The sequence below is a fragment of the Ursus americanus genome, chromosome 26 (genome assembly GCF_024610735.1).
Source record: "Ursus americanus isolate L20-20 chromosome 26, mUrsAme1.1.p, whole genome shotgun sequence".
NCBI classification, from domain to species: domain Eukaryota; kingdom Metazoa; phylum Chordata; class Mammalia; order Carnivora; family Ursidae; genus Ursus; species Ursus americanus.
Window position 1 is genome coordinate 13,079,586 of NC_142152.1, and position 24,014 is coordinate 13,103,599.

A 24,014-nucleotide genomic window follows, 5' to 3' on the forward strand; every position below is an offset into this window, starting at 1 on the left:
GGTATGCCAAAGTCACACAGCAACTAGAGGTGGAACCAATTCATACTCAGAATCTGGATTCTTTTATGATCATAAGAGTTGAAGTAGCATAGATGTATCTACATGAATACTGCAATCCCACTTAGGAACAGATTGCTTCAGTATGTTACTTTCCTATAACCCCTTTCTCTCTTTTATTTTTCCAAGTTTTTAAATTCCAGTTTGTTAATATAACAGTGTAATATTTATTTTAAGTGTAGAATTTAGTGATTCAACACCTACGTACAGTACCTGGTGCTCATCACAAGTGCCCTCCTTAATCGCCATAACCTATTTAACCCATCCCCCCAACCACCTCCCCTCTGATAACCATCAGTTTGTTCTCTGTAGTTAAGATCTGTTTCTTGGTTTTCCTCTCTTTCTCCCCACACTATGTTCATTTGTTTTGTTTCTTAAATTCCATATGAGTGGAATCATACGGTATTTGTCTCCAACTGACTTATTTCACTCAGCACAAAACTCTCCAGCTCCATCCATGTTGTGTCAAATGGCTGAGTAATATTCTGTTATATATATATACATATATACATAGATATATATGGGTGTGTATGTGTGTGTATATATATACACACACCACATCTTCTTTATCCATTCATCAGTCAATGGGCATTTGGGCTCTTTCCATAATTTGGCTATTGTTGATAATGCTGCTATAAACATCAGGGTCCATGTATCCCTTCAAATTAGTATTTTTGTATCCTTTGGGTAAATGCCTAGGAGTGCAATTGCTGGATCATAGAATAGTTTTATTTTTAACTTTTTGAAGAACGTCCAGACTGTTTTCCGGAGTGGCTGTACCAGTTTCCATTCCCACCAATGTAATCGGGTTCCCCTTTCTCCACATCCTTGCCAACACCTATTATTTCCTGTGTTAATTTAAGCATTCAGACAGGTGTGAAGTGATATCCCAGTGTAGTTTTGGTTCGTATTTCCCTGATGATTAGTGATGTTGAGCATCTTTTTATGTGTCTGTTGGCCATTTGTAATTCTCCCCTCTCTTAATTGGAAAGCTGTTCCTAAATTTCCTTAAATCTCTCATTCACCCATTTATTTATTCAATAATAATAATAATTTATTTAACACTTGTTCTTTTCATATGTTTAAACCGTTGGTTATGCCATCTAGTTTCATAGCTTTCGTTTGTGTTCTATTTCATAAATTAAACTTTTTATTGAAGTATAATATTCTATATGAGTTGCAAATTAAGAAAAGTATACAAATTATAGGTATGAAGCTTGATAAATTATCACAAAGTATAGTTGTTTTGTTGAAGTACATTTGGATTGTTTCCAGTTTGGGGCTGTTATGAATGCTGCTGCGGTATATGATCTTGAACATGTCTTTTGGTGCTTACATGTATGCATGGACGTTAGATATTCACCTAACAGGCTAGATATGACCTAGAAATACTAGTTCATAGAGTATGGAAATGAATAATTTTGCTAGATTCTGCAGTTTTCCCAGGTAGAGGTATATATTTATAGTCTCATCATCATTTTATGAGAACTCCAATTTGCTTCACATTCTCACTAACATTTAGTACTGTCAGTCCTTTTTAATTTCTATTTTCCCAATGACTAATGATATTGAGCATCTTGTTACATTTGGATATCCTCTTTTGTGAAGTAACTGTACATGTCTTTCACTTCTAAAAGATAAGGTTAACTGTATTTTCCTTATTTATTAATAGGTGTTCTCTAAATGTTCTGGATATGCGTCCTTTGTTTGATATATGTATCGCAGATTTATTCTGCCACTCTGTTGCTTCCCTGTTTACTTTCTTAAAAGTGTCTTTGATGAATAGAAATAATTTTAAAATAGTTCATATTGTCAGTCTTCTCAATTATAGTTAGTATTTGTTGATTAAATGAATGACCCTGAAAATGTTCATTGTCTAGTAGAAGAGACAATTTTGTTTTATTATCAAATGTAATTTCTATATTAAATATATGTATAAAATATTTTTATAGTACAGAGGAGGCAGTGACTAACTCTGGCTAGAGGGTCAAGGAATTCTTCATGGAGAATATGATGGAAAGGCCTTCTAAAGAAAAAAAATGTGAAAAATGACACTTAACATTAATAAACATTGTTTTTGAGAAGTACAGGTCGAGGGATTATTAACAATTGCAGGGGATGAGACTGGAAAGTTAGGTTGGAGTCACATTGTAAATGATTTGAATGTCTTAGCGAAGCTTCTAAAAATTTTGAAGCAAAGACATTTCCAGATTTATTTCAGAGGATTTATTTTCCTTATCACAGAGTTTGAAGGAGGTATAGAGGCAGAGGCCAAATACTTAGGATACTCTATACCAATCTGGATGAGCAATGATAAAGACAAGGTTCATGTCAGTGGCAACAGTAATGGAAAGTATGGAAGGTATATCACAATGGTTAATAAAACAGGCTCTGCACCTTAATTGGATTGTGACCTTGTGTGTATTTTAACCATTCTGTGTTTTCCTAAAAATGCAGACAACCAAAGCCTACCTTTGTTGAATTACAATACCTACCTACTTTTGTTGTGAGAATTAAATGTAAAGTACTTAGCACAGTACCTAGTACATAGTAAACACACAATGACAACTATGTGGTATGATCCTAGTAGACTTGAGTAATGAGGACTAGAAATGGAATTTAATTCAGGTTTTTAGCTTAGACAACTTCATGGAAGATAATGCCAATCTTTGAGCGAAGGAATTCAGAGGAAGAATGCTATTGGGGGGGGATTGATGAATGTTGGTGGTCTTCAAAGCATACGAGTAAGATCCTGCATCTGAAAATTTATTCAATCCCCTAACCAAGTAATTTAGTGGTTTTGTCTGATTCATTCACTGTTGGTGATTTTCATCTTTTTCTTTTTTTTTTTTTCTTCTGGTACTATTCACTTCATTGAGAGTTCCTTTTCCTATGCTATCTTCTCACAGTAAGAGAATCTGAGAGGAATGATGGGAAAAAATACATACATTTTAAGTATAATAAATACTGAATTTATACAGGTCTTCTCTCTACTATATTTCTGATCATTTAGTCCCCCCACCTTTTTTTTTACCCAGAACTTACCATTACTCATTGTATAATGTGGAAAAGGTAATTTTCTTGTCAATCAGAACAATTTGATTTGTAGTTCTTGACTCTTTTGGAAAAGATACCTGTATTTTTTGCTGCCTATAGATAGATCAATGTTCTATATTTCTTTTACTAATTATTACATAATATTTATACAGAAGCATGGCTAAAATTCTACCAGAATAGTATACTTTCTTTAACCTTTCTAAAATCAATTTCCTCAGCTATTTTTACCGATAGACATTTAAATTATATTTTAACATCTTAGAGATTCTTTTTATCGCTCATATTCTAATGGAAAACAAAACCACAGTGACAGTTATTACTATAAGAGTTACTATAAATCAGACCTTTTATATTCCACATAGTACTAAATATGAGTGAATAAAACCGTTCCAGATAGTTTTCATTAAGGAGATTTTTAAGTAGGGATGCCTGGGTGGCTCAGTCGGTTAAGTGTCTTCCTTTAGCTCAGGTCATGGTCCCAGGGTCCTGGGATCAAGTCCTGCATTGGGCTCCTTGCTCAGCAGGGAGCCTGCTTCTCCCTCTGCCTCTGCCTCTCCCCACTGCTAGTTCTCTCTTTCCAAAAAATAAATAAAATCTAAAGAAAAAAAGGAGATTTTTAAGTAGAATTAAAGTAATTACATAATATATGTTATCCATGCCTAATTATTTGTCTAGTTATACTCATCCTGGAATAATTTGTTCAAAGGAAAACACACATCATATATAAAACTTTGTCAGAAGTATTTCACTGACATTTGAGAGAAGGTGATATAATTGTGACAGAAATTTTTCTATTTCCTGCCCATTATATAATTTCAATATGAAGATGTAGTTTCACATCATATTCTTGCATTAGTATACACAGAAACTTGTAATAAATAATGTCATTTGACCAAGTATCTTTGCTTCCTTAAGAAGTTTCATTAATGTGTGTGGATGTACACATGTGTGCATACAAACAGGCACCTTTTAAGTTTTTATTCTGTATCCAGACTTATAGTAGATGCTTTTCATGTTCTCATTTACTTTATACTTTCTAACAGTGACCCAAGTTTCAAAGAGTTTTAGCAACTTGCCTGTGGAACCAAAACTAGTTAGTCGACTAAAACTGAAAGAACAGACACCCATATATGTCAACACCCTTTCCATTACCTTTTATTCTACCCTCACAGTTAGAAAATTTATGAAAGTAAATGTTGTTGGTTATAAATAAAAAAAAACTAAAAGCATAAGTATTAGTAGGGTTTTCAAATTAAAATATACAGACTATTGGTTGAACTGAAAATGATTAGAGTTAGCTTATTCGTGACATATTGTCAAAATGAAAAAAGTTATATTTACCCGGGTATGTTGGGATGCAAGCGTGGTTCAATATTCACAAATCAATCAGCGTGATACATCATATCAACAAGAAAAGACTCAGGAACCATATGATCCTCTCAACTGATGCCGAAAAAGCATTTGACAAAATACAGCATCCTTTCCTGATTAAAACCCTTCAGACTGTAGGAATAGAGGGTACATTTCTCAATCTCATAAAAGCCATCTATGAAAAGCCTACTGCAAATATTATTCTCAATGGGGAAAAGCTGGAAGCCTTTCCCTTAAGATCAGGAACTCGACAAGGATGCCCACTCTCGCCACTATTATTCAACATAGTACTAGAAGTCCTTGCAACAGCAATCAGACAACAAAAAGGGATAAAAGGTATTCAAATCGGCAAAGAAGAAGTCAAACTGTCTCTCTTCGCAGATGACATGATACTCTATATAGAAAACCCAAAAGAATCCACTCCCACACTATTAGAAGTTATAGAACAATTCAGTAATGTGGTGGGATACAAAATCAATGCTCAGAAATCAGTTGCATTTCTATACACGAATAACGAGACCGAAGAAAGAGAAATTAGGGAATCCATCCCATTTACAATAGCACCAAAAACCATATGTTACCTTGGAATTAACTTAACCAGAGACGTAAAGGACCTATATTCTAGAAACTATAAATCACTCTTGAAAGACATTGAGGAAGACATAAAAAGATGGAAAGATATTCCATGCTCATGGATTGGAAGAATTAACATAGTTAAAATGTCCATGCTACCCAGAGCAATCTACATTTCCAATGCTATCCCGATCAAAATACCGAGGACATTTTTCAAAGAACTGGAACAAATAGTCCTTAAATTTGTATGGAAACAGAAAAGGCCCCGAATCTCCAAGGAACTGTTGAAAAGGAAAAACAAAGCTGGGGGCATCACAATGCCGGATTTCGAGCTGTACTACAAAGCTGTGATCACAAAGACAGCATGGTACTGGCACAAAAACAGACACATAGACCAATGGAACAGAATAGAGAACCCAGAAATGGACCCTCGGCTCTTTGGGCAACTAATATTTGATAAAGCAGGAAAAAACATCCAGTGGGAAAAAGACAGTCTCTTCAATAAATGGTGCTGGGAAAATTAGACAGCTACATGCAAAAGAATGAAACTTGACCACTATCTCACACCATACACAAAAATAAACTCCAAATGGATGAAAGACCTCAATGTGAGACAGGAATCCATCAAAATCCTAGAGGAGAACATAGGCAGCAACCTCTACGACATCGGCCAAAGCAACCTTTTTCATGATACATCCCCAAAGGCAAGAGAAACAAAAGATAAAATTAATTTATCGGACTTCATCAAGATTAAAAGTCTCTGCACAGCCAAGGAAACAGTCAGAAAAACTAAGAGGCAGCCCACAGAATGGGAGAATATATTTGCAAATGACACTACAGATAAAGAACTGGTATCCAAGATCTACAAAGAATTTCTCAAACGCAATACACGAGAAACAAATAAGCAAATCAGAAAATGGGCAGAAGATATGAACAGACACTTTTCCAATGAAGACATACAAATGGCTAACAGACACATGAAAAAATGTTCAAAATCATTAGCCATCAAGGAAATTCAAATCAAAACCACACTGAGATACCACCTTACGCCAGGTAGAATGGCAAAAATAGACAAGGCAAGAAACAACAATTGTTGGAGAGGATGTGGAGAAAGGGGATCCCTCCTATATTGTTGGTGGGAATGCAAGTTGGTACAGCCGCTCTGGAAAACAGTGTGGAGGTCCCTTAAAAAGTTAAAAATTGAGCTACCCTATGATCCAGCCATTGCACTACTGGGTGTTTACCCCAAAGATACAGACATAGTAAAGAGAAGGGCCATATGCACCCCAATGTTCATAGCAGCATTGTCCACAATAGCTAAATCGTGGAAGGAGCCGAGATGCCCTTCAACAGATGACTGGATTAAGAAGTTGTGGTCCATATATACAATGGAATATTACTCAGCTATCAGAAAGAACGAGTTCTCAACATTTGCTGCAACATGGACGGCACTGGAGGAGATAATGCTAAGTGAAATAAGTCAAGCAGAGAAAGACAACTATCATATGATTTCTCTCATCTATGGAACATAAGAACTAGGATGATCAGTAGGGGAAGAGAGGGATAAAGAAAGGGGGGGTAATCAGAAGGGGGAATGAAACATGAGAGACTATGGACTATGAGAAACAAACTGAGGGCCTCAGAGGGGAGGGGGGTGGGGGAATGGGATAGACAGGTGATGGGTAGTAAGGAGGGCACGTATTGCATGGTGCACTGGGTGTTATACGCAACTAATGAATCATCGAGCCTTACATCGGAAACTGGGGATGTACTGTATGGTGACTAACATAATATAATAAAAAATCATTAAAAAAAATACCTGGGTATGTATGTGCATCTCTGTGTACGCATGTGTATTTATTTATGTATCGAAATTTGTATGGAAGGATGATTAACATAAATTTAAAATGGGTTATCTTTGCTAAATTTTTAGTAATTTTTTCAAATCTTTATACCTTTTATGTAGATTGAATTATTCTTGTCTTTTTAATAAGTGTGTTCTTTAGAATCAAAAAATCACAGACTATTCTCTTTTGGGGCCAAAAAATTAGAAGCAGAATAAAAAATAGGAATAGGTTAAAATACGAAACATTTATGTTTTCACCAACTATCATTTCTAGAACCTACTTTACAATTATGAAACAGATGATATATTTAATCAAATTTCTTTCACATAGCCACTCATTTTGTTTTCATATTGCCTATTCTACAACAGTGAGTAGAATGGCTTGAAATGCCAAACTCATAGAGGTGGTACTAAATTTTATTGATAAATAAAATAATGAGTGTTTAACTTGCTTTAAACTTAAACCTTTAAAGTTCTAGTCCAGTATTGCTCAGTAGTGCTTATCAGAAGCTCCTATCTGTTATCATAAATAGCAGTTATAAATTCTGGATTAAACAAAAACATAACCATCTGAAAGCACTGAATAGTAACCAAAAGTAAGAAGATTCTGTCATTTGGAAGAATGCTGTAGTCGAATAACACATTTTTATAACTTTTAACTTGAGAGTAGGTCCCAGTCTGGCCTACCTAGCAGCTAAAACCTACAAGCTTACTGGCTAGAAGAACAGAATTTGGGACAACCATGACTGCTTTAAAGTGATGGAAGGGTGGGGAAGATATCCTGTAAAGGAAAGAGGCAAAGAGAGGAGTTTCAAATTCTGTAAATAAGTGTAGGTTTCTGGCTGACCTCTGAACCTTGAATGTGCTGGGTAAACTACGAGCAGCACAATTAGGACTAAAGGAATTTAATTGAATTTTGAATTGCCATCCACTACAGAACAGATGGAGTTTGCAGTTCAATCTACCCAAGTCATCTACTTACTAAATTAAAAACAAATCAACATTCTTCAAAACAGTATAGCAAAACCCAGTGTCCCTTCAGCATATCATTCACCATGTCCATAATACAGTCCAGAATTATTTAACATGTTAAGAAACAAGAAAATGTGACTCATTCTCAAGGAAAAAGGTAATCAACTGTCACTAACCCGAAGATGACCCAGCTATTTGAATTAACAAAGATTCTTTTTAATTAACAAAGATTTTTAAAGCGGTTCTATAACCAGCCTCAACAAGTAAAGGACAATATGCTTGTAATGAATGAAGAGATATAAAATCTTAGCAGAAAAAATAGAAAATATTAAAAAGAACCAAATGAAAATTGTAGAACTGAAAAATACAGTTGCTGAAAAGTGTTTTGAAAGTATCTTTTTATCTTTAAATTCGGAGTTCCACATGAGCCAGTTTAAGATTAGTGGTAATACAATCATGTAATAAATATATAATTATTAAATAAAACTTTAAAGCATGTTGGTTTAGCTTACAAACCAGTAAGATTCATGACTATTTGTGTTTGGAAAGTTTTGATATTGTTCATTAGTGGAACTATACTGTAGGAATTATAAGTACAATAAAGGAAAAATTGGAAAATCTTCATAATTCTTATTCAAAAAAATAATCTTTGGGTGCAAGATAGCAACCACACTAACAATAATGTATTGTTTTACCTTGGCAAATTTCTTAAATATTATCTATTGATTTCTAATTAATAATGAACAGTAGTAGAATAGCTAGTTTTAGAGCTCAAAGCTCCCATCCCTCTGCAGAAATTATTAAAACCAACTTTTTCAGCACTCCATTTCAGAAAACAAAGTTTTATAATAACCAAGCAAACACTGCTTTAAGAATGTTGATCTGTTTGGATGATAAAAAGGTTTTTAAAATAGATAGTGGTGATAGTTGTACTATAACGTGAATGTAATATTACTGAATTGTACACTTAAAAATGGTTAAGATGGCAAGTTTTAGTACATAAATTTTTTTTTACCATCAAAAATTTAAAAAAAAAGAATGATCTACTAGTAAATGCTATAACATGTGCAAAATTTGAAAACATTATGCTAAGTGAAAAGTCAGTCGGAAAAACCGCATATTGTGTGAATTCAGTTTTGTGAATGTCTAGAATAGGCAAATCCTTAGGAAGTAAATTTGTGATTATCCGGGCCCTCTCAGTTAGAGGAGGAATGACTGCTAATATTTACCGGGCTTCCTTTTGGAGTGTTGAAATGTTCTAAAATTGAATTGTGGTGATTACACAACCCTGTGAATATACTAAAGACCATTGAACTATATACTTTTTTAAAACTATTTTAAATCAATTACCATGTAATATATTATTGGTTTCAGAGGTACAGGTCTGTGATTCATCAGTCTTATGTAATACTCATTGCTCATTACATCACATACCTTCCTTAATGTCCATTAGCCTGTTACCCCATCCCTCCACTCCTTCCCCTCCAGCAACCCTCAGTTTGTTTCCTATGATTAAGAGTCTCTTACGGTTTGTCTGCCTCTCTGGTTTCGTCTTATTTTATTTTTTCCTCTCTTCCCTGATGATCCTCTGTTTTGTTTCTTAAATTCCACATATGAGTGAGATCATATGATAATTGTCTTCTTCTAATTGGCTTATTTTGCCTAGTATAATACCCTGTAGTTCCATCCACTGAAGGTATACTTTAAATGGATGCCTTTATGATATATGAAATATATCCCAAAATAGCTCTTCTAAAAAAATATGGTCTCACACAAATATGCAGGGTTTTTGTTTTTTTTAAAGATTTTATTTATTTGAGAGAGAGAGAGAAAGAGCACAAGCCAGGGGGGAGAGGCAGAGGGACAGGGAGAAGCAGATTCCCGGCTGAGCAGGTAGCCCAACTGGGTGCTTGATGCCAGGACGCTGGGATCATGACCTGAGCCAAGGGCAGATGCTTAACTGTCTGAGCTACCCAGGTGCCCCCAAATACTCAGTTTTATTTGTTTGTTTTGTTTTGTTTTGTTTTACATAAACCTAATCCATGGGATGGGCCAGTGAGAAAATGTAAAGGTTAAAGAATTGTTAAGTAATAATTTAATACAGATCTTAAGTGCATATAATTAGTTTTATAATTTCTGGTCTTAATATATTTGGGGTAGATCAGGGTATACTGGTGTCAGTAAACAAGAAGATAGCCAAGAAATACTAAAGAATATTTACATTTACACTGTTTACTAGGTATCATACCAGTAGTGGCTGAATGTGAATGATTATATCATGTGGCCTGCTAGAGCAGTTTTACTTAATTTTTTGGAGGTTATGGATATTTTGATTCCTGTCCCTCAGGCAGATCTTCATACATATATACTTTTGAATGTGATTTTATATAAGAAATATAAGCCATGGACCGTGATAAGAACATAGACCCTTGTTCTAATGAAGTAGTCTGAATTGGATAAAAGAATGAGGAATTTTTGGGGCGCCTGGGTGGCTCGGCCGTTAAGCGTCTGTCTTCGGCTCAGGTCATGATCCCGGATTCCTGGGGTCAAGCCCCGCATTGGGCTCTGTGCTCGGCGGGAAGCCTGCTTCTCACTCTCACACTCCCCTTGCTTGTGTTCCCTCTCTCACTGTTTCTCTCTGTCAAATAAATAAATAAAATCTTTCAGAAAAAAAAAAGATGAGGAATTTTTGAGTGAGAACATTAATATAAAATAGGCATCACAAGAAAAATAATGTAAGACAATTACACAGTTACAATAATGAAAGGAAGAACACTCTGGAACTATGGTTAAAAATGGGTAAACAGCTGAGAATCTAGAGACCAGAGTTTTATTACTGCTATCTGCCACTACTGATGGAACAAATCTCTGTCTGTAGAACAAAATTTGTTGGTAAAGCATATGAATAGAGGATAATGAATGGGAAGATAATGCTATCACAAATAGTGATAGCAAAAATATAACCATATTATAATGAACATCTATGTTAGCTTTCTTAGCATCCCAACTGTTCATTCTAATATTATTTTGCATTACCTTATAGAGGCATGGGAAATATACTCTTCAGGGGGGAAAAAGCATAGAACAAATATAATTTTAAAACCCTATAGTCATTTTTAATTAATCATTAAAAAGATTAACTTCCAAGGTTATGTTTCCCTGAAGCAAGAGTTTTTGTTTTCCATTGAGATTTGACAATCTTAGTGTGGAAAGTCAAAGAAGATTTCACCATCCCTTTTTCTCTTAAACCTTTTTTTTTTAAGATTTTATTTATTTGAGAGAGAAAGAGCACATGAGCGGGGGGAGGGGAGTGGGCAGGGAGGGCGGGCAGGCTGGCAGAGAAGCAGACTCCCTGCTGAGCAGGGAGCCTGATGTGGGGCTTAATCCCAGGACCCTGAGATCATGACCTGAGCCAAAAACAGACACTTAACCTATTGAGCCACCTACACATCCTTTATCTTAGATCTTGTAATATTTTTAATATCTCAACAAATCCACACATATTGTATTAAGAGTTATTTCAAAGAGTCAACCTTGGAAGTAGCGTGTTTTAATATTTCTATTGGCTATGTTGATCATGCAATTCAGAAAATGCTTACTAAACTTCTTGATCATAAGTTGGTCATTATCAGGCTGGTCACATATATTTCTATTTAGTGTGCTATCTCTGTAGAATGGAAATTAATATTCTTACCATTATCTCATGGGATAAGCAAATTTGTCCTCATCCTGCTGACTTTTTTTAGTAGTGAGCCACAGTATAATCAACCTACATTTTGAAACCAAAGGAATCCATATTTTATCTGTAGTAGAAAAGGAATGGTGTTGCAGGTAACACACACACACACAGATACACACACACACAAACAGTTGAGCAAAACCTGAAGACTGTAGCAGTATGTTCTATATGTGAATGTTATTTCTCAGTTGTGTTTAACAACTTTGAGTTCAAACTTAGTATGCTAAAGAGGTAAATGGTTCTCTCTCCCTGTTTTTAAAGTTCTCTGAGATTTGATTCAAATATATTGAATATTCAATACTGACCTACTCTCAAACTATTGGTGTTAAATCTCCATTTTCTTGTGTTTTGATACAGAGCAAACTAATCCTAGAATTCTAAGAGAAATTTTGTTGAGAAGGTTGTTTGTTTGTTTTCCATATTTCACCCATTCTCTTCTCCTAGGTAGCAAATACCTGGCTGATTGGAAAAAGCCTAATACTGCATCACTTGATTATTCTGTTTTGCACTTTATCTTCCATTTAGAAATGACATTTGATTTTGGCCTTTCAGAGTTAGTGATAAAAGGATTACCATGAACCCTGATTCTGCCTGGGTCTTCTAAGGTGATTAAGTTTGTGGAAAGCTTCCCGTTTAGGCAGTCTAACCCTGACATAAATAATGTTGAAAAAATAACAAAAGAAACCATTTATTTAGCATTTACTGTGTGCTACTCTGTCATGTGCTTAACTTAGATCAGTGAGATTCCATCAATAGGAGCAAATCCTTGGTATTCTGTGAAGGAATTGAGCTTACTAACTCCTCATCACAATACCATGTTCCCATGCTTTGTGATGAGTGCAGAATATGGACCCAGGTTACCTTCATTCAGAACAATACACTGGAGATACCCAAGCACAAATTAAATTTTTTTGGATAAGTAGGCATATGATGAAGTTACATCTACTTATTTCTATTTATTTGAATAGCGGGAAGATTAATATATTATTATCTAGTAAAGCTGAGAAAATTCTATTGACAAAAAGAATTTATAAAGTACAAAAAAAAGGATTATCATAAATAACAGTAATCTGCTATTCAGAACCATTTGAAACAACCACTGGAAGGTCCTTACATTAATTAAGGTAAACAATAAATAGAACTCTAATCATTCACGTTCTTCAAAATACCTTTATGAACAATACATATAGTATTTGAATATTATAGTACTTGGTGTTTAAATGAATAGAATTAAACTGAAATTGGTCTAAAGATTAAGCATCAAAACACTTGAGTAAAAGAAGAGCCCTCACTTTCTGAAAAGGAGAAAGATACAACTAGCCTCAAATGGCACTCTGAGTTGACATTTATGGTGGGAGTGTGAGAATATCAAATGATAACTTGAAATACAACAAAATCTCAGTTTGGGGATCTTCACTGGGCCAGAGGTGTCCTAAAACTTATATAAACAAACGTATATTTTAAGAATATATGTTATAAATGCATATAATGTTTATACATATGTAAATGGAAAATATGAATTATGAACAATAATGCATGGATACTCCTTGGATAAAGATACCTCCTTACCATGTGACTCTACAACCCCCAAATATCCTACAAACCCTTATACTTTTCATTTAAGTAATCACTTGCTGTGTGCTTTACTCCAGTAGATGATAACTATTGTTTGCTTTTGTTTTTTGAAGAACTTGGTGAAAGCTTCAGTTACATTAACAAATATTTAGGAAACAGTTTCGCTGTTTTCTCCAGTGGAGAAAAGTGGGTTTTTGGGGAAGGTTTTAAAGAAATAAGTGATTTGGAGTAGATTCTCAAAGCCAAAAGGACCAGGGAGGGAGATTTCTAGTTCAGATAACATGAATAGAGAAGAGATAATGGACAAGGAGTAGGAGAATCTGCCTAGAAAAATAAATGAGAAGTTAATTCATTAAACAACTTTGGGGGAAAAGACATGAAAGAAGATCTTAGGAAAATTTTCATAAAATATAAAAGCATGCTTAAGATACTTAGATACTTAAAATTGCTTGCATTATGTTATTTTGTTAGTGGAAATTATTTGTGTCATTTATAAAAAAACTAACAACTGCACACTTAAAAAAATAGGAAACCAAGATCCTTATCCATTTAAAAATGTTCCCTTTGAAGACTTTTAGTGGCTTTTGAACTCATTTGTTAAAAATATTTTTAAAGTAACATCTTCCAATTATTTTATATTTTTCATTAAAGTATAATTGACACACAATGTTACATTAGTTTCAGGTGTACAACATAGTGATTCAACAAGTCTATACCTTCTGCTATGCTTATAAGTGTAGCCATCATCTGTCAGCATAGAATGCCTTTGTAATACCATTGACCATATTCTCTGTGCTGTACCTTTTATCCCCATGATTTACTCATTTCATAACTGAAAACCTGTATCTCCCACTCCCCTTCACCCATTTTGCCCATTTTCCCACACCACCCCCAATTATTTTATAAGAACAACTCATTAATATCATGAAAGATGGAAGTTTACTAACCCCATTTCAAAAAGTCATTTGCATATTTGTTCAATGAGATTGAAAAATGAATGCTGTGTAAGTGATTTTGTTAAGTATAACTAATGTACTTCTTTCATGTCAGTGTATTTTTTAAAACTATATTTTACTTTTTAATTACTGTAACACAAAATACCAAACCAAGATTTTCTAAAATAATGTATATTCAATCATATTATGTGTGTAAAATATTGGTGAGAAAAATATTTTTACACAATTACTAAAATAAAAGCTATTTTAAGTATGTTGTCTTTATCTCATCTTTTAAAATTTCTTGTGTGACATGCTGAATATGTTTTAGCATAACATTCAGAATTTGCTTTCCTGATAGAAATGTCTGATAACATTCAGAAATTCCTTTACTGATACAGATCAGAATTTTAGAGATCACTCTTATAGAGGAAGAGATATATAAACAAGTAAATTTCAGTAAAATATGAAAAGTGCTCTCCCAAAGGAATGACTGGTAATATACACAGGGAACAAATGGCCTGGAGGAGTCAGAGGAGACTTTAATAAGATGTCCTAGTGCTGTGTCTCATTAAGAATAGATAGGAATTTCTTAGGTGGTTAAATCAGACTCTTTAATAAACCAAAGAAAACGTGACATTTCCCAAATGATTTTATATTGTTGAGGTCTCCTTAATTCAGTGATTCATGTTTCCATCGATAAATGTAAAGGAAGGAAAAATCTATTGTTATAGATGAGTATGAGACTTTAATTATATGTATAGAATGGTGGCTTGTCTAAACTTACTTTCTCTTAGCTCTGTTACTGTCCCATTTTTCTCTTTTTTGGGTTCTCTAGCCTTGGGCAAGAGAAAAATATTGCTAAGAATCTCTATAGTGATGGTTTTCATTTGGTCAATGTAAAGAAAATGTTACATATTCATAAATACATATAATATCTGCAAAATAGTTTTCTTAAGATGGCCGCACCTCTTTCATAGCACTAACCATGATATATTGAGGTACATATTAATTTGTTCATACCTCTGAGCTCATTGACATCAAGGGCATTTGTCATGCATTTTTTTTCATTCCCACATTTTCCTGGCACATAGTAGGCATTGGTATGTTTTTAATTTAAGTTCATCCAATGAACATATAGTGTATTATTAGTTTCAGAGATAGAGTTCAGTGATTCATCAGTTGTATATAACACCCAGTGCTCATCACATCACATGCGCTCCTTAATGTCCATCACCCAGTTACCAGCAACCCTCAGTTTGTTTCCTATGAGTGAGAGTCTCTTATGGTTTGTCTCCCTCTCTGATTTCATCTGTTTTATTTTTCCCTCCCTTCCCCTATGATCCTCTGTTTTGTTTCTTAAATTGCACATATGAATGAGATCATATAATAATTGTCTTTCTGATTGATTTATTTTGCTTAGTTAGCATAATACCCTCTAGTTCCATCCACGTCATTGCAAATGGCAAGATTTCTTTTTTTTTTTTTTTTTGGCTGAGTAGTAATCCATTGTGTATATATATCCCACATCTTTATCTATTCATCTGTCGATGGACATCTGGGCTCTTTCTATAGTTTAGCTGTTGTGGACATTGCAGCTATAAACGTCGGGGTGAAGGTGCCCCTTCAGATCACTACATTTGTATCTTGGGATACCCAATAGTGCAATTGCTGGGTTGTAGGGTAGCTCTATTTCACCTTTTGAGGAACTCCGTACTGTTTTAGGCATTGGTATGTTTCTTAAACTGAATGATTAAAATTGAGATTTCATGGCAATTTATTTAAACCTAATTCACATCAAGTTTACTTTCAAAACTATTTTGAAGATTATTGTGTAGGATGTGTAGACTTATGACTAATAAAATACAATCAAATATACATTGAAAATAGCCTGAAAAAGAGGGGGGTGCAAAGATGCTAACTAGGAAAGTAGTTGTATTTGTACTGTATTGTTGCATTAAAACCACCATAAGACTTAGTGACAGCAATGATTTATCATTTCTCACAAATCTGTGGGTTTGCTGGGCTTAGCTGGGTGTATTTTCTTCTGGTTTTACTTGGTGTCATTCATGTGGCTGAAATAATTTGTCAGCTGAGGCTGGAGAAGCTAAGATGGCTTCATTCAGATGTCAGGGGCCTTGGTGCTATCTGTTCTGCTAAGCTTTCCCTCCACATGTTCTGTCTTCATTCCGTTATTTACACTGGACTTCCTTTCATGATAATAGAAGTTTACCAAGAGAGTGAAGGCAGAAGATGTGAGACCTTTTGAGAACTTGGCTTGAGAGCTCATACACCATGATTTTTGCCCTTGTCACAGTTTGGCCCCGATGCAGAATTGGTGCAAATAGACTCCACCTTTTGACAGGAGGATTTATAAAGAATTATAAAGAATATGTAGCTATATTTAACCTACTACAGTAGAACGTGCATAGTTGTTGCATATAAAATTTGTTTCTGAGCTGGGTGAAAATGAGGGGAAAATAAGACATTAAGATTATCAAAATAAAGAACAAATACCAGAAAATTCAATTTGTAAAATCCCTTTATTTTTTAATAATACCTGCAAATTTTAAAGAATTTGAAAATTGCAAAAGAAAATTAAAAAGGAATTAAAATTAAAATGTACCACAAATCTAATTACAGAAATAACTGTTATAAGTTGTAAAACATTTCATCTTTCTATTCCTATGTTACTGATAGAAGAATGGATGGGTGCTTAACTGAATGAAAGAAATAGCTATACAAAACCAAAATAGTACTCTCAAGATAAGACAGAAGCATTTTATTTCGTTTAAATACAAAAAAAAGAAAGTGAATGTCAGAGCATGTTATATGTTATGTGCTAAACAGAGATCTCTCTAAAGTTTAAAAATAAGGGAAGTTATTAATAAGTTAGTCATATTTTTTACTATCTTTTTAAACTTTGGGTTTGGTCAGACCTCTGCTATGAAAGATAAGGATATTAGCACTACTATATAACCTATTATCTTCATACCATCAAATGTCTGATTATTATCAGAATTACAAAACAATTACAAAAACAAAACCCGATTGAACCATATCTAGTCTTGAGACTGAACTTATTTCAGAAACCATTGCAGAGATGTAGAAAGAAAGATAAAGTAAGCCCAGACTGTATCAGATCTGGACAGACTTGAACAGAGAAAAATGGAGAAATTAAAAAAAAAAATAGAGACAATTTACAGTCTTTGTTGGAGGGCTCTGCTTTTCCCTCTGAGATTTTTTTTAAATATCCAATATTAGGCTTTTTTATAAGCTCTCAATTTATGGTATTTCCCGTGTTTCATTTATTTTTAAGACTTTTATGCTTTCTTCCTCATTTTCTATACTGCATAAAATAAATACCCCAACTGCAGTGTGTTTTGATCGTAACAAATCTGTTCCATAAATTGCACTTCAAAATTTTCTTCTTGATTGCTGAAATGAATCTGCATTTCCTCACTCTTTATAAGGAATTTGGGTATGTGGATTTGGGTATGTCTTGAGCAGGCAGGTAAGTTCTTCTGCATGTGACAATGTTACTGTTTTCTTTCAGGAAACCCTGATAGATTGGTGTGATGAAAAGGAACTTAACTTGATATTAACAACTGGAGGAACAGGGTTTGCACCACGAGATGTCACTCCAGAGGTGAGATAGTATGTGCCTTTCTCATATTCAAGAAGTAGGCTATTCATGTTATTTTTAATCTTTTTTACTATGTTTTATATTATTTTTATAATTTTGCTAGACAGAACAAGAGACTTGTGGTTCTAAGAATGTAAAAACTTTGCTGTGGAAGAACTGTTAAATAAAAAATATTTCTTGATTTCTTTTCTTTGGACTTATACACATGATATAAAATGAGGAAGATTGAACTGATCCAGAAGGTAATTTGCTTTTTTGTTCAGTGGTCTGTGATATTAGCTAAACTTCAGGCATGTTGCCAAAGGAGGTGATAGCAGAACTCTAACTCTTAGCATGGCATCTGGTCTGATGTACTTTGTTAATGTAATTCAAAATGTATCTGATTTCTGTTTTCTGTCATTGGTCTTAAAGCACAGGAAATTGACTGTGATAGAATATATATACCAAATTTACAGTACTTTTGAAGAGAAAGGGTTACAAAGTCCATAATTCTAATGTGAATTTAAATGCAGAATTTAATAAGCCAAAAAGCAGAATTAATGTCTAGGCTTTATGCCACAAGAATCACCTTAAACCTTTGCATAAGAAGAAAAATTAGGGAGAGAATGAAGAGTAGGCAGTAATCAGGGATACAGGGGAAAGAGTCTTTTTTTTTTTTTTTTAAGGAATCCATAAACGTCAGAGTCACATGCAAACTTATATTACCACTTGTCATATTGTTTCCTTTACCTCCCAAAAAAGTGTTTGCTGTCTGAATTTCAACTTATTTGTCTTTCTATTTTCAAACCAATACATAATTGTATCTAACTACTTTATTAACACAAGACACTTCTGCTCTCCATCTATTAAATATTTACTGTACACCTTACTCTATCATAGTAGTTTTCAAACTTTAGCCTGCACCACAATCAAACTAAGGACTTGTTAAAACAGATTGTTGGACCTACCCACAGAGTTTCTGATTCGGTAAATCTGCAGTGGGTCCTAAGAATTTGTGTTTCAAACAAGGTCCCAGGTGATGCAGATTTTGCTGGCCCATAGACCATACTTTCAAACTTTGAAAACCACAGTTCTAGTACATGAAATGGAAATTTTTTTTAACAAATTGTAAAATATTTTCTTTCTTCTATGTAAAAATTATGATTATATCTCAGAGTCCATAGTCTCTCAGAGGAGAGGGGTGTGGGGGAATGGGATAGGCTGGTGATGGGTAGTAAGGAGGGCACATATTGCATGGTGCACTGGGTGTTATACGCAACTAATGAATCATCGAACTTTACATAAAAAACCAGCGATGTACTGTATGGTGACTAACATAATATAATAAAAAAACATTAAAAAATTATAATTATATTATTTTATTTTAATTATATCATATTATTTTTAAATTATATTATTATAATTAGACTTATAAATTAATTTGTTTTTAAAGCAATCAGAATAGAGTTGTATTGGGAAAGTGTTAACTTCAATTGCTCAAAAAAGAAGTCATTCTTACATAATAAGCTTCTGGGTGTTAAGGAGGAATGGTCCTTTGGCCAGTTTTTACATTTGTTTTAGACTGTGAGACTAACTTAAAAAGTACAATTGGAGGGAAGTCATCTCTTGTAGAGGTGTGTTTGTGTTTTGTTTGTAAGAAAATTGCTTACATATGTGAAGACATTGATTTTTGGGGTTTGGTCATTGTGTTAAATATTTGAAGTAAATGACCTTGGCTTTATATGTCCCTATTTTTTCTGTGATGATTTAATGTTTTCATATTATTTCTTTTTATATCAGAAAATAAGTTACTATGGAATTCATTTATAACCAGATAACATTATTTTTAATTGGGGGAGAATACTTCCTACACACAGTTAAGTATTTTGTATTCTGTGGTATATCAAGTTAATACCAAAATGCTAGGTTGAAAATTTGAACCTTTGAATTTTAGCTCTGCTACTTATTAACAAAGTGACCATAGGCTAATTATTGAACCCCATCTGTGCTTCAGTTTCCTATGAAATGAGGTAAACAAAAGTACCTATGTACAAGGATAGCTGTGGGATTCAATGAGGACTATTTCTGGCATTTTAGTAAGTGCTATATGCAAGGGTTAACTAATAAGGGTTAAAATTTTTTTTCTATTAGTTGCTGCATAAATACTAAGTGAACGAATTTGGTAGTATTTTTTTTTTTTGGTATGTAACTACTAAATGGACAAAAACAGTCTTATAGTAAGTAGATTTAATGTATATCCATGAAATCTTTACAATCTTTTATTTTTTAAATTTTGACGTAGTAAGTTTCATATTTTATCTTTTTCATCTTAATGTAAATCAGAGGTCTTAAATTTCTGCCATTTTAATATCTGCTTATCCCATCCACTTTTTTTTAGTACCATTAGTTGATAAGAGTCTCTTTCCCTGACCATTTATGTTTCATTATGTCAGAAATTAAGAAGCCTTTTATTCTTAAATGAAGTATTTCAGTTACCTTAAAACCTTAGAGGTGCTCTTAAATTCTTACATTTAAATATGCCTACAGCAACTACCTGGGTAGAGTTGTATTCAGGTGTTTTCTTTAAATGAGTTTAAAATATACGTAAATAGGTCCTTCTTAATATCTTTTTTTTGAGAATGGGTGACTTACCGATTGTAAATATCTTGATTTTTAATAGATTTACTTTAGTTCATATCATATATAAATATATAGGATATGATTATCTACAGCAAAAGTCCATAGGACTGTTAAGCCTTTGAAAAATAAACAAACATAAAAGTAATGTAGGGCCAACCAAAAATAACTCTACAGATTTCCCATCTTCTCTACACATTTAAATACTTGTCATTCTTCTCATATCCAAAATATAACACTGGGATGTCTGCTAGGAATCCAGAAATATAATTTGGGTTCTGTTATAATACAGTTATTTGTCTTTAACTTGCTTGCCTTAGATAGTTGTGCCTAAAAAGAGAAGAAACTATTTCTAGACTACATTTAGCTATATGTAACTTAGAGTTGCAAAAATTTTTAAATAGTCAAGTTATAGAAAATATAAATATTAAATATTAAGGTAAAATAATAAAAAACTTCTCCAGTAAGGTACTAATATTTTACAGTCAATAATTGACAGTAATTAGTCTAATCTACAAACACAAAGGACAATTGTTTGTGGAATGTGTGTGTTGTTAGGAAAAAAATGGAGGAAACAATAAATACGATGAATGAAATAAAGCTATCTAAACTTGATGTCAATGAGTATGAACTCTAGAGAAAATTAAAAGTTTAATTAACTTGGGTTTGTTCCCAGGTCTGTTAAAAAGAAAAATAGAACAGCAAATTCAGTAAAGCATATCTTGTTTCCTTTTTTCTTTTTAATAGAAATAAGGCATTCAGAATCGATTTCCCTAAATTATGAAATTGTTTCTATTTTTGGGCTCTGTGTCTTAGATATGGTTCATCTGATATTTGCATGTCTGCTAGCCTGCTCCCTGCCTCTAAATATGAGATACTATCAAAACTTATATATAATAGCATAATAATCTATTCCCTTCAACTTTTCAGAGTTTTATTTTGATATAAGAAGCTTTATTTTTTAAGAATAGATTTTATATTCAGGGTTCCTGACTGGCTCAGTTGGAGTAGTGTTTGTTTGACTCTTAATCTGCAGTTATGTGTTTGAGCCCCACATTGGGCATAGAGATTACTTAAAATAAATAATTGTTTTAAAAAAAGAGTAGATTTTATTTTCTCTGATCTGACAAAGATTGAATAATCTGCTGTCACTGGTGAAATGCTAGTAATTATAAAATTCTATAGAACATAAGAATTCATTGCTATACAAAGTATTATTTCTTCGTGTCTCATTATCAGTTAAAAACAATATATGTCCAAAATAGGTATTATTACATAAAGAATCTTATTATTCTTAAAAAGTAAAATTAGGGGCTTATAAGTGAGGCAAAGTGAAAACCTTTTAGACATAAATTCTAGAAGAGACTAAAAGATCAAGAAGCATTTAAAAATGTATATATAATTACAAAGAAATGTTTTATGTTATGGTAAATTTGAAAATATTAAATTATTTGATATATAGAAGGTAAAAATAACTTTAAGCATTTTTAGATTATTAGGCTACATCAGAATAAAGGGTTGTATACTAATATTTTATATTGATCATAAACTAAAGAGTTAAATAGAAGCCCAGCATACATCTTGGTTCTCATCCATTCATTCATTCATCAAGCTTTTCATTTTTAATCCTTAACATGTATCCCATGCCATGTTGGGTGCTGGAGTTAAAAAATTAATAAGACGTGGTCCCTATTTACAAGAAACTCTTAATTTGTTTTGGGAGTTGGCAAACAAGGCCTATAGGCCAAATCCGGCCTTTTTGTTGGTGTTGGTGTGGCTTATGAGCTAAGAATAGATTTTGTATTTTTTTAAATGGCTGAAAAAAAATCAAAAGGAGAATAATACTTTGTGGCACATAAAAATTATTTGAAGTTTAAATTTCAGTGCCCATAAATGAAGTTTTATTGAAACACAGCTACAGTCATTCATTTATGTAATGCCTATAGCTACAACAGCAGAGTTAAACAGTTGCAACTAAAACTTTTCCTTTTAAATGAATATCCCTTATATGAAAATCTATAGTTTCCTAAAATTTTTGCTATTCTTCCTTTTGTTTGATTATTTTATTCTGACCAATTATATCAGGACACTTTTGTTAGGAGGTATTGCTAAGAACAGCAGTTCAAAAATTTTGAAGAGTGAGATTTTACTTAATGCATAACAAATTCATTAGTTTGATCAATTTTAAAAGTTGAAAGTTTTATATATTATTTAGAATTAGGAATCTTTTACTTTTGTTATGCTGTATTATCTATTGAGATAGCGTGGCAATACACTTCATTATAGCAGGAAAGTGTATTTTCTTTGCTCCTTCTGAAATTAAGCATTTAAGAAATGAAACCCAACACATTTCAGATTACTAAAGAAAAAAAGGTAAAAATCAATTTTTAAAAAGTGAATAAAGAATGTGAGTAAAGATGACATTGTCATTCAATAGACCAGGGGTCCACAAACTTTTTCTGCAAAAGGTCAGATGGTAAATACTTTAGTTTTTTCAGGCTTTTGGTTGCAGCTATTTAACTCTGCTGTTGTAGCCACAGGAGTAGGTTCATTATGGAAGTGAACAGGCATCTTACAAAATGACCAATGCTAAAAGGATAGAATACTCAAAAATTGGTACAAAGGATGAATTTCTAGGATTATGAATTCTAGAAGACATATTCTGTTTATAGCCTATAATATTTACATTTCTTTGGAACAGATTACTATTTAAGCCATTTTGTAAATATTTGCCACTTAGGTTATTAGAAATTTTTTCACAAAAATATCAAAAAAATTGTTTATTTTGTAAAATTTGTTTTATAATCAATTTGTCACAATTTATATATTTCATCATTTTAGGTGTGAGTGTACTGTAAGCCAGGGGTCGTTTTATGCAGTCATTAGCCATTTTTTCCATAATTATAGTGCTTCAAAGCAAGAATACTGTATAAGTAAAATGTAGGAGACATTCTTGACCTATTATTAGGTCAGAGTTACTGACTATACTTTAATGATTCTCAATTTGTGACTCATGAAAATCAGTGAGAACATTTAACAGCTTCACCTAAAAGTTAACATTGGGCATTTTGACAATCAAAAACTCCTGTATTATAGCAGAAGCATAGTAAAACATCATTTGTAACAATTTCTGTTTTTGAAAGAAAATTTAATCATTGACATAGGTCATTTGAATTAATGTAGTTGTTTTCAAGTATATATAATATTCTTCCAATAACTTTATTTCCCTGGAAAAATATCCTATACTAATAGTCTAAAACTCTATAAATATTTATTTTATAGTACTAGGATTTTTTTTTTTACTAATACCTGTTATACATGGTAAAGCTAAATATAACCATATTGAACTAGGATTTTGAGTATCTTAAAATTGTTTATAAATAGAATAACAACAGCATGAAATTGATAAAGCAGGATATCAGAAACCCTTGTAACTGAAGTATTTTAAGTTAGATCGACTAAAATACATCACTCTTCTATGGTCAGAGAAGTTTACATTCTATGCCATCTTTTTTTTTTTTTTAAAGATTTTATTTATTTATTTGACAGAGATAGCCAGCCAGCGAGAGAGGGAACACAAGCAGGGGGAGTGGGAGAGGAAGAAGCAGGCTCCTAGCGGAGGAGCCT

At 33.0% G+C, this 24,014-nt stretch overlaps 1 protein-coding gene across 18 annotated transcripts in view; it reads left to right on the plus strand.

Annotated features, from left to right (window-relative positions):
- The window catches only part of GPHN (gephyrin), a 603,483-nt gene that overhangs the window by 273,090 nt on the left and 306,379 nt on the right, over window positions 1-24,014 (plus strand). For all 18 annotated transcript variants that reach the window (XM_087856022.1, XM_087856023.1, XM_087856025.1 and 15 more), the window contains one exon: window positions 17,682-17,774. In XM_087856022.1, the coding sequence (XP_087712148.1) occupies window positions 17,682-17,774 (93 nt within the window). The remainder of the gene's footprint in view (window positions 1-17,681; window positions 17,775-24,014) is intronic.